The following is a 13,604-nucleotide window of genomic DNA, read 5'->3' on the forward strand; positions in this document are numbered from 1 at the left end:
TGGTGATGCAAGAAAATAATTATGGAGGCTAGCAAGAGATTCTTCCTGGGTCAGAGCAGATTTGTAGCTGAGACAAGATCATTAGGAGAATAATGACTCAGTGTTTAATTTCCCAAGCTCATCTACAGACGGGGACAAACAAGCGCAGCTGCCAGACTAACTGGCATGAGCGAGCGCCTTCACATCCTCCAGGGTTAATGGTTGACTGAGAAGGAGAAAGAGTCTCAGCACTCTCCGACCACAACGCTGTCTCGCAGCCATGAACTGCCGTGACCCCCGCAGGAATGGTTTTCCAACTCCCTGAAACGCAGCTCCTTTAGACCGAGGCTGTTCAAAGTGAGGCCCGGGGGCCATTTGCGGGACCTGGACTGATTTTTTTGCGGTCGCCCGACCACAATAGTCTTTCCTCTCCTCCGTTTTTTTTTTTTTGTTACGTTTCAATACACAAGTTAAAAAAAAAAAAAAAACACACACACATTGCTCACAAAAAAATAAAAATTAAAAAAGCAAAAAAATAAAATAAAATAAAACATGAACAATTAAAATTCTTGCTCTACACAAGAACACAAAATTGTAGGGAAAAGAGTGACCGTTTTATACAGTCACTCTTTTTTATAAGTATAGTAAATTATCAAAATCCAAACAGCAGAAACTTTCTTCTATATTTTCCTAAAATCATCTCCACAGAATTCCATCTGAATCTGTAGACAAACCTAAAAGAAAACAAACCTTATTATATTTATCTAACGAATAATTTCTATAAAATTTTTTTATTATTATTTTGGGTGAAAAACTTCTTGAATGCCTCACAACTATTCGACAACTGAATCCCTCTAACTGTAGTGCAGTTGTTTTTAATATTTGTTTAGTTTTCTTTTTAAACAAACCATTGTCTCTTAATTCATAGTTTATTTATTTAATGGTGAGCCATGTCTGCGTCCTGCTTTTGTATATAGTCAATGATGTTCTGAGCTCTATTAAATCAGAACATTTTAAAGTGTCCACTTCCAGAATAAAGTAGTTTGCAACAGACCCATGTGAACCAAAGCCTGATGTTAATTTAATAAAACTTGGTTAAATACAGCAGGTGGTTTTTAAACAAAGACCCTGTTTTTTATTGCTGAAAACAGACAAAATATTATTTCATTTTCTTTAGTCGAGCCCAAAATAAAAAGCAAAATTTGTTTAAATGGAATAAATGCTTAGCTTATTGCTGAGTAGATAAAAAAAAAAGAATAGAAACATTAAAAAAAATCTTTGGTAATTTTAGTTTTTAACAGTTATATTTTTGGGGGATTTTTTTAGCTGCTAACTTTGACCGGGGTGACAAAAAGTTTGGATGCCACATTTTAAAAGGTAATTTTAAGTGATTTTTATTAAGTTTTAATGGTCAAACTTTTTAAAGATTCCATTGAAAACACATCCCAAGTCTCTTCCACTGCAGCCAAATTAATAAAAAAAATTAAAAAAAAATAACTACAAGAAAGTCCAGCAACAGTGGATACAGTTGAATCATTGTTCTGAGAATCAAAATCCAGTCGTGTTTTGTGGTCGGGATGTTTGAGCAAGAAGCACAAAGAAATGTTCATTTCATAGTGGAAGCAACTTAATACGGTGGTTCAAAGCAAACATTTCATTTCAAAGTAGAAACAGGCAGAGTGGAGAAAAACTGAATTTAAAGAGATGGTTACAGCCCGTCTGCTGCAAGGATCGAGAAGAAACGTTGTTGTGGTCCCATTTAAAAACAGACAAATTAGCTTTATGGGTGGCTGCAGCCGAGACAAACTGCAGCCGAGACAGGAAAACTGAATAACTCCATCGGAGATGGGAGGCAGTGCGTTCGGAGGACGTACCCTGTTCTCATCGTAGATGATCTGAACGATGCTGCGGTGCTTGTGCTCCACCGGAGGAGGGGTTGCTGGCTTTTCTGGCTCCACGGGCTTCGCTGCTTCTTCCTCGAGTTGTTGCTAGGAGACAACGTTGAGATGAGAAGTTCAGACCAAAAAGCTTAATATAAAAAAAAATTTAAATAAAAAAATCACAGTCACACATTTTCATTTGTTGAAACTTTGGAATTTCAGTAGTTATCTTGTTTTTTGCATGAAACAGCATAAAGCACCTGAATAATCAGTTGATGCTCATTGGAGTCCTAGTAGTTCATTCATTTTGTATACAGTGATATTAACTGTATACACATTAACTTAATTAGGTACTGTGTGGCCAGCTATTACAAACAACTTTTAGGACTTTTAATTAAATACAGTAATATATTGTGTATAGACAAATAAAATTATTATTTAAAATTAAGACAGAATGTAAATTTCACTATTTTGCTACCTAAAACTCTGGCTATTTACAAAGCAGGTCTGTCTTGTTTTGTTTTACTGCCACTGGAACAAGCTGTTTTTTTTTTTTTTGTTTTCCCTAAACGGGATCATTATGAAACATTTCAGTAAGGCCAAGGTTTCTTATACAACAACCTTTGTTTTCCAGCCTTGCCCAGTGACAAAACGCCTGGCTCGCTTTACCCCCACCTGCTTTTTCTTCAGCTTGGAAATCTGCTGTTCCACTTTCGCAATCTCCCTGTCCACGCGGTCCATGCTCTGGATCAGCTCCTCCTTGGACAGCTTGGAGGGAGACGTGTCCTGCTCTTCCCCCATGTGCAGCGCAGGTCCTCCCTGCGACGGGGACTCCACTTTGACGGTGAACGGAGACTCCTGGTGAACAAAATTTGTTTAAGAAGCACAAACCGCCAGGCTTGATTTTCTGCCAGTAACCAAGTAAAGTAATAAAGCCTAGATTCGGCCGAGAGGGAAGAGAAGGACAAGCCAAAACAATCAGGCCCCACCTTTTTGACCTCAACAGTGGCTCTTAAGCTGTCCTGTACAGTGTGGGGCATGGGCAGCACAATACCCCCAGCAGTGGGAGGGGTGCGGTTGATATGGGCCTCGGCAACGGTCTCCATGCGAGGGCGCTTGGCCTCCAGGGCCTCGTGCTCTGCCTGCGCCGTGACGGAGTGAAACTGCCGATCGTAATCATGGTGGCGCCTCTCCGGAGGCCTGAAGTGCAAAAGCAGACATGAAACGTATTTAGAGAACGGTTCACCACAAATTGTTTGTAAAATATGAACAAATCTGAACAGATCCAGGAGGAATTGAAAGAAAATCTGCTGCTTAGCGACGGGGTGAGAGCACCTTTCAACTCCGGGGTGGAACTCGGAGAGCAAGGACAACCGTCTGCGGCCCTGTGGATCCTGCATATGAGTGCGGTAGTCTGGGACGGGGAAATCCTTCAGGAGGAAGAGGAAGGAAACAGAAGACTTAGAAAGCAATCTGGTGAATTAAAAAAAAAAAATGGAGGGGTCTCCCCACAAAAAACACAAAACATGAATTCCTGCAAAATTAACAATTGCAGTTTAAACTCCACAAATTTCCCATCGGACCATTTCTACATTTGAAAGTTGCTTTAATGAAATGAGACTGGAGAATTTTCTAGCTTTTCAGAGCATAGAGTAACATATATCTGCCCTCCCCCCCACCTTCAATAGCTACAAGAGGGCCACTACACATTTCCCTATTTTACAACAACAAACTTGTTTTCTTCCAAAAAAAATGTTTTGTTATAAATGCACAACGTTGAGTCTCCTGAGATTGAGTCTGTTTGTTCGGAAAACAAAGTAAAGGCAGACAGCTGTGAGCTTATGTCATTTAGCTATGGACCTGACATCAGCATCTGCTTCACATTGCTAATTTATGTGTTTTCACAACTGATAGTCCAGTTCAATTGAGAACCAAAATTGCAATATTTCTTATATTTTCAGTTGGTGTGGTTTGTTTTCACACAGCACTGTGTCAAATGAACCAAACCCTTTGAAAAACTCGTTCACCTCCTCACCTGTGGTGGCGCTGCACCAAGAACCACTGAAAGAAACGACACGAAAGCCTACTGAGAACAACTTTCTTCTTCACAAATGTAAACATAAATGGATCGGTTGGAGGATTTCTCTTTTTGTCTCTGGTAAAAGACCTAGAGTCATTTCTCTCTGTACGTTTGTTTTGGTTGTGTTTACCCAAAATCCGGGCACATATGCATTCTAACCACACAAGCCTTCACTTCTATCAAACTGATTCCTAGGTGGACCAGAGTTCACTTTTTTTGGTCCACATCAGAGTTCTGTTGCACATTCACACCTCCCCAAGTGAACCAAACTTTAAAGCCAAACAAACTAGTTTGATTAAAGTGAACTAAACAGGGCTGGTTTCAAACGCCATCACGCATTCTTACCCTTAGAAGTTATTTCTACGTCTTGTTTACTCTTTCAAATCTTGCGACTGGCTGAGGAGGAGCAAAAATAAATAAATAAATAAAAGTTATCACTCTCTTGATCTGCAAACCGGGCTTTCCCCTCTACAAGTCAGCTGATCGGGGTTTTGTCTGACTTTAACCACTTTGGTCCCTTCACAGAACACACAGAGGCAGCAAAAAGCAGTCTTGAAGTGTTTTATTCAAAGAGGCTCCAATTCTTAACAAAAATAAAAGAAAAACACTGTCTAACGCTACAGATAGCAAGCTACAAGTAGCATGCTTGTAAAGCAGCCGGCTGCTTTACTGCGTCATGTTTTCAGAGTGCAGCTCTGACAACAGGTGCACTAACCTCTTAAAATTTCCTTCTACTTATTGCTGCACACTTATCTCTATCTGATCTGTCTGAAGCAACGTTGTGCTTCAGACAGATCAGGAGTAACTCGAATTTAATTATATTTTTGCTTAACTCTTTGCCAACATAAAAAAAGCAAGTCACATTATTACCACAAGCAAAAATATATAATCTATTTCAGCTGAAGTAGGAAAAACTGTTATTTCTTTACTTTAAATAAAAATAAAAAGTCATTTGGATCATATTAAACATATTAGTTTCTTTTTTTTAATACCCTGCTTTTCTTAGGTTTTGACATTACAAGAATCCCATAGAAACCTCTGGCTGCTTGCAGTTAAATCATTCAGCACTGCAGAACATTTGTGGTGAAACAGATAAATCCTCAGACTTTATTTTTGCGTACAAGACTATGTCCTGAGGTAACATTTTTGCTACGAAGAGTTATGCAATACTTGTGTATTTTGTTTGAAACATGGGACTTTTAACCCCACCCAGTCATTTCCTGTAAGCTGCCTGCTTTTTACTATCCCATAAAAGCAATAATTCCCAATTAACTCCTCGGTCGGTCAGTCACTCTGAATGGAAAAGTAATGCTGACTTCATTTGGAGGTTTGACTTTAAGAATTCACAAAATATTGTTGTTGTTGTTTCAAATAAAACTTGAACGGGTAATTTATTACATTTTTTTTTTTTATGCAAACAATGCAGAACAATTTACCAGGCAAGTTCAAATGTAATCAGCACAGTGCGACTGCCAAAAAAAACAGAAATCTGTTTTCAGGAAATATTCAGAAATCCCTATCTTCTCCTGGATTTAAGCAAACAATCAAATGCCTGGAATTTTTCAGCCAATACTTTTCTGTGAAAAAGAGATTCCAAGAAGGATGAAGTCCAAAAACTGCAAAAGAAAAAAAAAACAATGATCCTATATTTTGTTTTTTAAAGTTTCTCGGTTTAATTTCATTTAAAAGAATAATACACAAAAAATATATTAATATGGCTGCGTCAGATAAAGTCTCTCACCAGGATGGAATATAAAAATGGAAATTGAGCGTCTATGAGCCACACTGTTTGTAGACACCAACCTAACATGTAAAAAAAAAAAAAAAAAAAAAATTTTAAGTGAAAGGAAATAAGAAAAAGATAAACAGGAAGTGATAAAACCAGCCCCAGGCTAGCGTCATTCATTTATACTCTACCTGCTGCTTTTTTTTTTTTATTGTCCTTCAGTCTATTTAGTTCTAAATGATAATAATCATCAAATTCAGTTACTTCCTTTTAGATTTAAAACAACAACTCAAGAGAGAAAGTGACATGTCTTCCTTTCTCTTTCTCTCTGAGAGAACATTTCCTCCGACTGAGGACGGAAGCACGAGAACCAGCCCACGCATGTGCATCCAGATCAGTCCGATATTCTTCCAATGCTGCTGCTTGCTCTCTAGTCAGCCAGGAGAAATGAGACGGCAGACCAGAACTGAACATTTTTGGTCCAAACCGTCTCAAAATGAGTTACTAGAAAATAAATAAGTGTGTCAAATTGTTGAAAGCAGTTGTTGAAAGCAGAAACAACATAAAACTCTAGCCTTTTTGAGATGCAACATGTCCACAAACTAAGATTCTTACGTTCAAAAAGCTGAAAATCTATAGCTGAATGTTTAGTTCTAGTTAACAAATGTCAAAATACGTAACACTGTCCTTCTGTAAAAACACTTGTAAATGCCAAATCTCCATCATCTACCTTTGAAATGTGAGAGGTTTTTTTAGCATCACACTCATGTTGCTCATGTCACAACTGAAGAAAAACAATATTTGTTTGTGTTTACAATTAGTGTCAGACTTTTCACTTTTAGTACTTGGTATCACTTCTGCTTTATTTTAGCAAAACTAGGAACTAGAGTCGTATAATTGCTGAAAATACAGTTAGAAACTCAAATAATGTATGATGCCTTTGGTAATGACATTCCACGTTCCACCCTGTTGCTCTGATTTAGTTTTGTTCACATTGTTGCCAAAATATTTGGTCCTTTTCATCTGATTGTTAAATTGCACAGCTTCTTTTGCTTCTCACAAGTGAAATTGGATCCAATGTTTTTTTATAGATGAAGTTAAACTAAGGATCACATTTAATTTCTGTATTTTCAAAATTTCATATTTTCCAAATTAAAATTTGTTCATATATTTTGCAGCAGACTTTATAATTTAGAATGAAATATAATACATAACCTAAAATGTTCCTCAAATTATGAACCACTGTGATTACTTGACCAATCTGATATTTTTTTTAAAGGTGCATTCTGCAGAATTTCTTTTAATCACTTCAGATTTTATGCAATAAAATTTTTTTTAGATGCAAATAAATAGTTAAATAACTTTTTGGAAATAAGAAAATATGTATTTTATTGCCTAAAATGCAGCAGCATAGCATTCCTTTAGCATACACTTGAACATTTGTAGGAAAAGATGTACCTGTGGCAAAAAAAACTGAAGAAATACTTAAATAAGCCTTAAACTGAATATCCACATCATGTAAGGCTATTCAGCTGACCATTTTTTCAATTAAAAAATTAATAATTGGATGCAAAAGCTGCTTAACAGCAAAAAATTTTTTACAGAATTTGAACAAAGTGAAGCTAAAAGTGACAGAATTTTTAGTAGAAAATATTTAAGACAAAAATGTTTTTTTAAGTTTGTATGCTCCAGTTAGCCATTACTGAATTACCAAATTAGTTGACAATTATTTCAATAAATCAATTAATCATGCTTCAGCTCTACATTAAATATGCATTTCATAATAAATCAGTGATCCCTTCATTTTGATTGTAAAACTTAAACAAAAAGTAGTTTTGCTGTGTTTGGAATCTTAACCAAACTTAGTTTAATCGTATTTTGAAACCAGGACGGTCAGGTGGATGGGACTCCACAGGGCAGGGAATGCGGACAACATTTTAAACCCTGCATTTGGTGTTGTTCATTCATTTTCAGGCTGCATTTGTGAAACCGGCCAAACTGCCAGAATCAAATTATGCAGCTATAACATCGCATGCAGCAGACAAGGACTGATGTCCTGCTGTGGTCACAGAACGATTTCAGATTGTTTGTAAAGTCCGGTTGCAGTCCCACTGTAAGCAAACTGTAGAAATGTTTTCAGAGTTTGGTCCGGAGAATGATACCCGGTGCAGAAACTAAGCAAGGAAACACACGGGAACACACTTTGGTATGAAAGAGTATCAGACCCAGTTTAAGCTCTGATCTAGAGGCAAAACCAGAAATGTGCCACTGCTTTTTCATTAGGGTTTTTTTCACCGTGGGTCACTAAAAAAAATTAAAAATCAATAAGTCATGTTTCTTTTCCCCCCATACTTGTACAAATTTATAAAAATTATGTATTAAAGTTTTAAGGGAGGCATTAAAAAATTTGAAATAAACTCTAAAAGACGCCAAACTAGTAAAGGAGGAGAGCAATTGGCTTTACTGCAGTTTAGTTTTACCTGTTGGTGGCGCGATCCGGTGAAGGCGTACTGGACACCAGAGTGTGACGGGTATCGGCTCTGCTCGCTGCTGAACGACCCCTGGCTGGGGGGGTAGCCCGAGCTGCTGGACATCCTGGTTCGGTGCTGGCGTGCTGCTGCTGCCTCACAAAACGGAAAGTTTGGCTACACCATGTTTGGAGACACGAACCACCTGCACACAGGAACGTGGCAATAAAACGTGGTGTATTTTAGACATTTGGGACAGGTACGTAAAATACCTGAACTGATCTGAAAGAGATCAAGACGTTCAGCAGACAGCAGGAAGGTTTGACAGAGTAGAAAACGGTTGCTTTGTTTTATTCTTGGCTTTTATAGTCCTGCTGCGATCGCAAATGTTAATGCAAATTCAATCATTTTTAGCAAATTTTTGCGTCTAATCGATCACATTTTCTGTATTTAGCGACTCTAAACAGTAACATTTGCCTTTTGAGGTGTGCTGTAGGATTTTTGTTTGGGATGTTCCCTGCTCTTCTCCTATCGCTGCTCCCTAAATACAGTGCTCATTTACAAAATTACAAAATCCTAATAATTACCAAGTCAGTAAGTTATTTATTTCATTAAACTGCGATAAGGGGTAGGATTAAATAAGTGTCTCCTTATCCCTACTTCTTTTCAAACAGAAAAGTAGCAGTAAGTTAGTTATTTTTGTTCTTGGTTATATATGCCTATGTTTTCACCTGTCCTTTTTTTTTTTTTTATAAACTTGTTTGAAATAAATAAATAAAATCTTATATCTTATAAAAACAAAAATGAAGTGGTTAAAACTGGGCCAAAGCTGTCAAAGATTTGCGTTAAACCAGGAAACAGTCACAAAATGTTGATCTTTGCACATCTAGTTTAAAAGTTCAGGAGTTATGAATGAACCACAAAAAAACTGAAAAACTACACCTGTAATACAGTTTTCCACTTGCAAAATCTAACAAGATAAACATATTTGATAGGTCATAAAATCTTTAAAGCGCTGACCTGCTAATATAGCCTCTTCTTGGCATTTACAATAAGGTTAAAAATTAATTTAAAATACTACAAACAAACCAAAAAAACGTCTTTAGAAGTAAAAATTAAATAAATGAAATTAACTTAGTTATCAGGCAGTTTGTTCTCTTGTAATGTTCATCATCAAATCGCAGCATTGGAGCAACTTTAGAGAAAAGAGGCGAGCTTCCAAAGAACATTGGTATCTAGATGATCAGTCTGTCGCTGCGCTTGCTTTATCGGCAACGACGACGCTGTGGAGTCAGGGACATGGCAGGCGCAGCAACCGTCTGAGCCACCGAAGAACAAAGAAACACTTCAGCTAACTGCCTTCACCCTGATCATCCCACGTTCTTAATGAACAGCTTTAAAAACGTCAGTGCAGATATGTTTTTAATCAGCTGAAGCATTTTAAGAGATCGCTCGGCTCGTAAAATTGATAAGTAATTTGTATTGAAAACCTAAAAAGGAGCCCAAATGTGACAGTGATGGAAAAAAAATTTAAATGTCCCCAAGTTTCGTGCCACTGACATGAATGAGTTGAGCTTTTCAAGATAAAAAGATAAAATGCAGGTGCAAGTAACGATCAATTTTGTCATTGATTACGTGGATTAAAACACTTGGTACATTCTGAAGATTTGTCATTAAGGAATTGTATATGGTATTAGAAATACAAAGGATGCAAATTAATTTAATTCCTTTTTTAAATGTGAAAATAAACATTTTATTACCCAAATTGGAAGAACAGCATTGCTTTTAGTGTATCCGTGATCATTTGTAACAAAAGATAGTACTACTTCTAAACTCAGCTCTTTCTGCTTGACTTATCAAGACAGTGTGAAGTAAATTTGTACTTTATTTTTTGGATTACAAATTAATAGCAAAATGTGTCTAGCGGAATTTTTTTTTTATTTTAATTTTTTTACACAAACCGAATCTGGTGAAGCCAAAACTTTGTCACTTGAGTAGTTTTGGATAGAACATATTTACTAGCAAAAGGTTGTTGTTTTATCTTAAATGCAAAATGTACTTATTTTTTGGACATTTTTGGCTTATTTACTGCTCCACGTATGTTGTTTTATTCTCCAAAATGGCCTTTTTTGAGTCTGTCTACTCCATTAAATGATTAACCGATTACTAAATTGGTTGACGATTATTTCAATAATCGGTTAATCACGATAAATCGTTTCAGCCCTAAAATAAAATGCAGTCTGCTATCAAATTGCAATTACATAAAAAATGAAGAATACGTATGATAAACACTAATTTTCTGAGATGATTTGGTCAAACTATTAACATGAACTATAAAGACTGAGCCTTTAGCAAAAGGGTTGATGTTTGTGATGGATACAACATCCCCTAGACTGATTTCCATAGGTCATTTTTGACAAACGCTCTTTCTGGACCCAAACAAACACGTATGAATGTTCTACAAGTAAGCATGAATCAGTTACTGATGTCAAAGTACACCAAGGACTTCAAACTTTTAAAATTGCTAGCATATCTTCTCTCTCTCTTCCCATTTTCCATCTGAATACTTCAAATATAAGCCCGTCATGATTTTTGTCACACTAAAAGTAATACATCTTTTCCCAAGATGTATAAAGCGTAGAGTAACTCCCCTGCATATTGCTGCTCACTGCCAATCAGCTGTTAAAAGTAAGGTCCTGACATACAAAACAAGAACATACACTGTGATGCAAATCACAAGCTGTATTATTCTTGAGATGCTGTGATTTCACTAGATTTTTATGTTTGAAATTGACCCGTCAGAAAGAAAATGAAACTCTGGAGTCTTAACCACGGCGCTCACAAGGTTTTGTTTGGCTGAGCCTGCCACTAAGCTTCTGATGAAAGCGGTTCTTTCCTCTGGAGCAGCAGCTAGATGAGGCTGGGATGACACTGGGTTTTTGTTGCTAGGGTCAGAGTTTAAGAACTGGAAACAGGAAGAACTGTGATTTAGTAAGTTTAGTTACCAGTTTGAAGGAAAAAGCACCAACTAACCAACCACTTAGTATCCACTTGCTTGACTTGCGATTCTATATACAGAGCAAAACAAAAAGACATAATACTCTGTGAAAATGACTTCTAAATGTAAATATTTTTGATTCTGTCTTTTATACCCCCCCCCCCAATTTAATTACAAATACTTTATTAACCCCTAAGGGAAGTTCAACATGGTAACAAAAACCACCCAAATTTCTGTAGAGTTGCTGAAGATGGTGATAGATGTGGGCAGGAAAAGTCTCCTGACAGAACATTGGTGTATTCCAGTCTTGTTAAGAGAATGTTTTCATGGTTGCCATTATGTTTTTCATTTTATGAAGCACCATTCTTTGTACAGTCATCTCTAGAGTAGACCTAAGGACTGAACCAGCCTTCTTTATCAGCTAGTTGAGTTTATTTTAAGTCACTGGCTCTGCTGCTGCCCCAACAGATGATGGCAGAAGAGATTAGCATAGATAACTGCTAACATGTTGTATCACTGTAACATGTTAGCAGGGAGAGGAGTATTTGCTGTTGTTTTTGTAAATACATCCAATTAGGTCATGTATTTAACTACAAGTCTGACAGGCCACCAGGCTTTACTTGTGCACCACCAGGCTTAAGACTGTTTATTTTAGTTTTTAATGATTGCCTTTATAGATGGTGTTTAGGTGTTAATTTTCCAGTCTTCCAATAACACATAACTATCAAGTGATATTTTCAAATTTCCTGTTAACTTTAAACATTTTTTAAATCAAAAACATGGCGGCCGACTGGATGACTACCCTAGCGGCCTATAGAACTGGGCTTAGCGAGTTCTCTGGGGGAAACCCTGTTATTGCTTTAAATCTTTGTGCAAAAACTGACTATGTGTTTTTGTTTTGTTGTGTTTTGTTTTGTTTTGTGTTGTTTTACACTGAGAAAGCTTATGATAAGAATTTAATCTCAGATAATGCCTCATAGACAGTTTATTAAAAACAACTGTCACTATGCGAGTCAGATGCAGGGACAAATTTTTATGTTACAGCATTCTACAGAAAAGCAACTACAAACAATTTGAGCAGAAGAAAATCAGAAAAGTAGTAGGCATGAACTGATTATCTGTGTTATGGTATAGGAAAGGTAGGAAAGCAGCTGTATGGAGAATAACGTAGCACAGCATTGCTTCGCATCCACCTGTTGCAGCACACTGCAGGTCAACTGGCTATTATTACACTTTTCAATCTCTAACAAAGACAATTAGTTAATATTGTGATACTTCAATGATTGTAATTAAGGTTTTCATGCAATTTAAATTTTACACTGGTCAATCTCTACTGTAATAGTAAATTTCTACATTCAACTGAAATACAGACAGAAGACTGAACATCAATTAAAAAAAAAAGATTTATGCACTTTAGAAATGTTTGCAAGCCCAACACTAAATCCCTGTTGATCTCTTTTAAAAGCACACAGTCTTAGTAAGAAATCCTTCAGTTTAACAGGAGATAGAAATATATATTTTCCCCTACTTTTTTAAAGTCACCTGGCAATCACGTTTTCTAAAACATGCTATTGCTTTCTAACTTATTGGTTTTGTTTGGTTTTATGGACTTTTTTTAGCTGGATTTCTACAGATACTTAATTTTTCCCTACCTTCGCTATTGAAATAGGAGATAAAAAAGAGTTGCATGCATTCACCCTCCACTGCATCAGTTTAATAGCAGCTCCAGAAGGGATTTGAGGTATATTGGGGTTGTAAACATAAATCTATCTCAGTGAAGCTTTAAGGTCGAATTAAAAGGGTGCAATATCACAATGGCTCCGTCAGACTGTTTCCATGCAAAGTGAGCAGGACTTGTGTAAAAGAAAAAGAATAGGGTTAATGCTGCTACTGTCTTGTGTTTCTGTTGTCACTTAAAACGACATTATAACATAGTTAACTGCAACTGGATTAATACCTCATCATGATAGCGGGGGGGGATGGGACTGCTTTCACACAACAGGGAGCGTCTACAAAAAACGAACATAACAATAAATGTCAACTCATATTAGGGCGCTTTAAACGTACTTTAACACCATATTAGGACGTTTAGGATGTTGTTGTGGCTAGCTGGCTAACCCAGCCTGTATTTCACCTTAAACCACGTCGCCATCTTGCAAGGCAGATTTTCAGCGTACAGCGAGTCGCTTAAATAGTGTGTTAAGTACCGTCGCTGACTGGCTGCATGTAGGCCATATGTACTCACCCCATGTTTGAAGTTTGTAGAAACGGGAAAGAAAGGTAGCCCGTGCAGAAATCTGTTTGAATTGTTGATTGTAAATCCGCGGGTTGTGGGCTGTGAACGACTGAGCAGACTAAAAGGCTGCGCCGCATTTGTCGGTCGACGTCCTAACAGTGACGAACAATCGTTTTCGTTAGATTTTAATTTAGAATACTTAATAAATACCTACATATATACGAAACGGTTGTTTGT

General features: G+C 36.9%; 1 protein-coding gene across 7 annotated transcripts in view; it reads right to left on the reverse strand.

The window, feature by feature from the left end:
- ncor1 (nuclear receptor corepressor 1) overlaps positions 1-13,604 on the reverse strand; it is a 65,841-nt gene that overhangs the window by 51,765 nt on the left and 472 nt on the right. For 5 of the 7 annotated variants that reach the window (XM_008428070.2, XM_017308558.1, XM_017308557.1 and 2 more), the window contains exons 1-6: positions 13,377-13,521; positions 8,146-8,338; positions 3,195-3,289; positions 2,849-3,059; positions 2,535-2,717; positions 1,854-1,967 (exon numbers count right to left, since the gene is read on the reverse strand). In XM_008428070.2, the coding sequence (XP_008426292.1) occupies positions 1,854-1,967; positions 2,535-2,717; positions 2,849-3,059; positions 3,195-3,289; positions 8,146-8,259 (717 nt within the window). In that variant the 5' untranslated portion in view covers positions 8,260-8,338; positions 13,377-13,521. Of the gene's footprint in view, positions 1-1,853; positions 1,968-2,534; positions 2,718-2,848; positions 3,060-3,194; positions 3,290-8,145; positions 8,339-13,088; positions 13,112-13,376; positions 13,522-13,604 lie in introns of those variants that run through there. The other 2 variants (XM_017308554.1, XM_017308555.1) reach the window with 2 other exon arrangements.

Source organism: Poecilia reticulata, linkage group LG14, assembly GCF_000633615.1.
Source record: "Poecilia reticulata strain Guanapo linkage group LG14, Guppy_female_1.0+MT, whole genome shotgun sequence".
Classification (NCBI taxonomy): domain Eukaryota; kingdom Metazoa; phylum Chordata; class Actinopteri; order Cyprinodontiformes; family Poeciliidae; genus Poecilia; species Poecilia reticulata.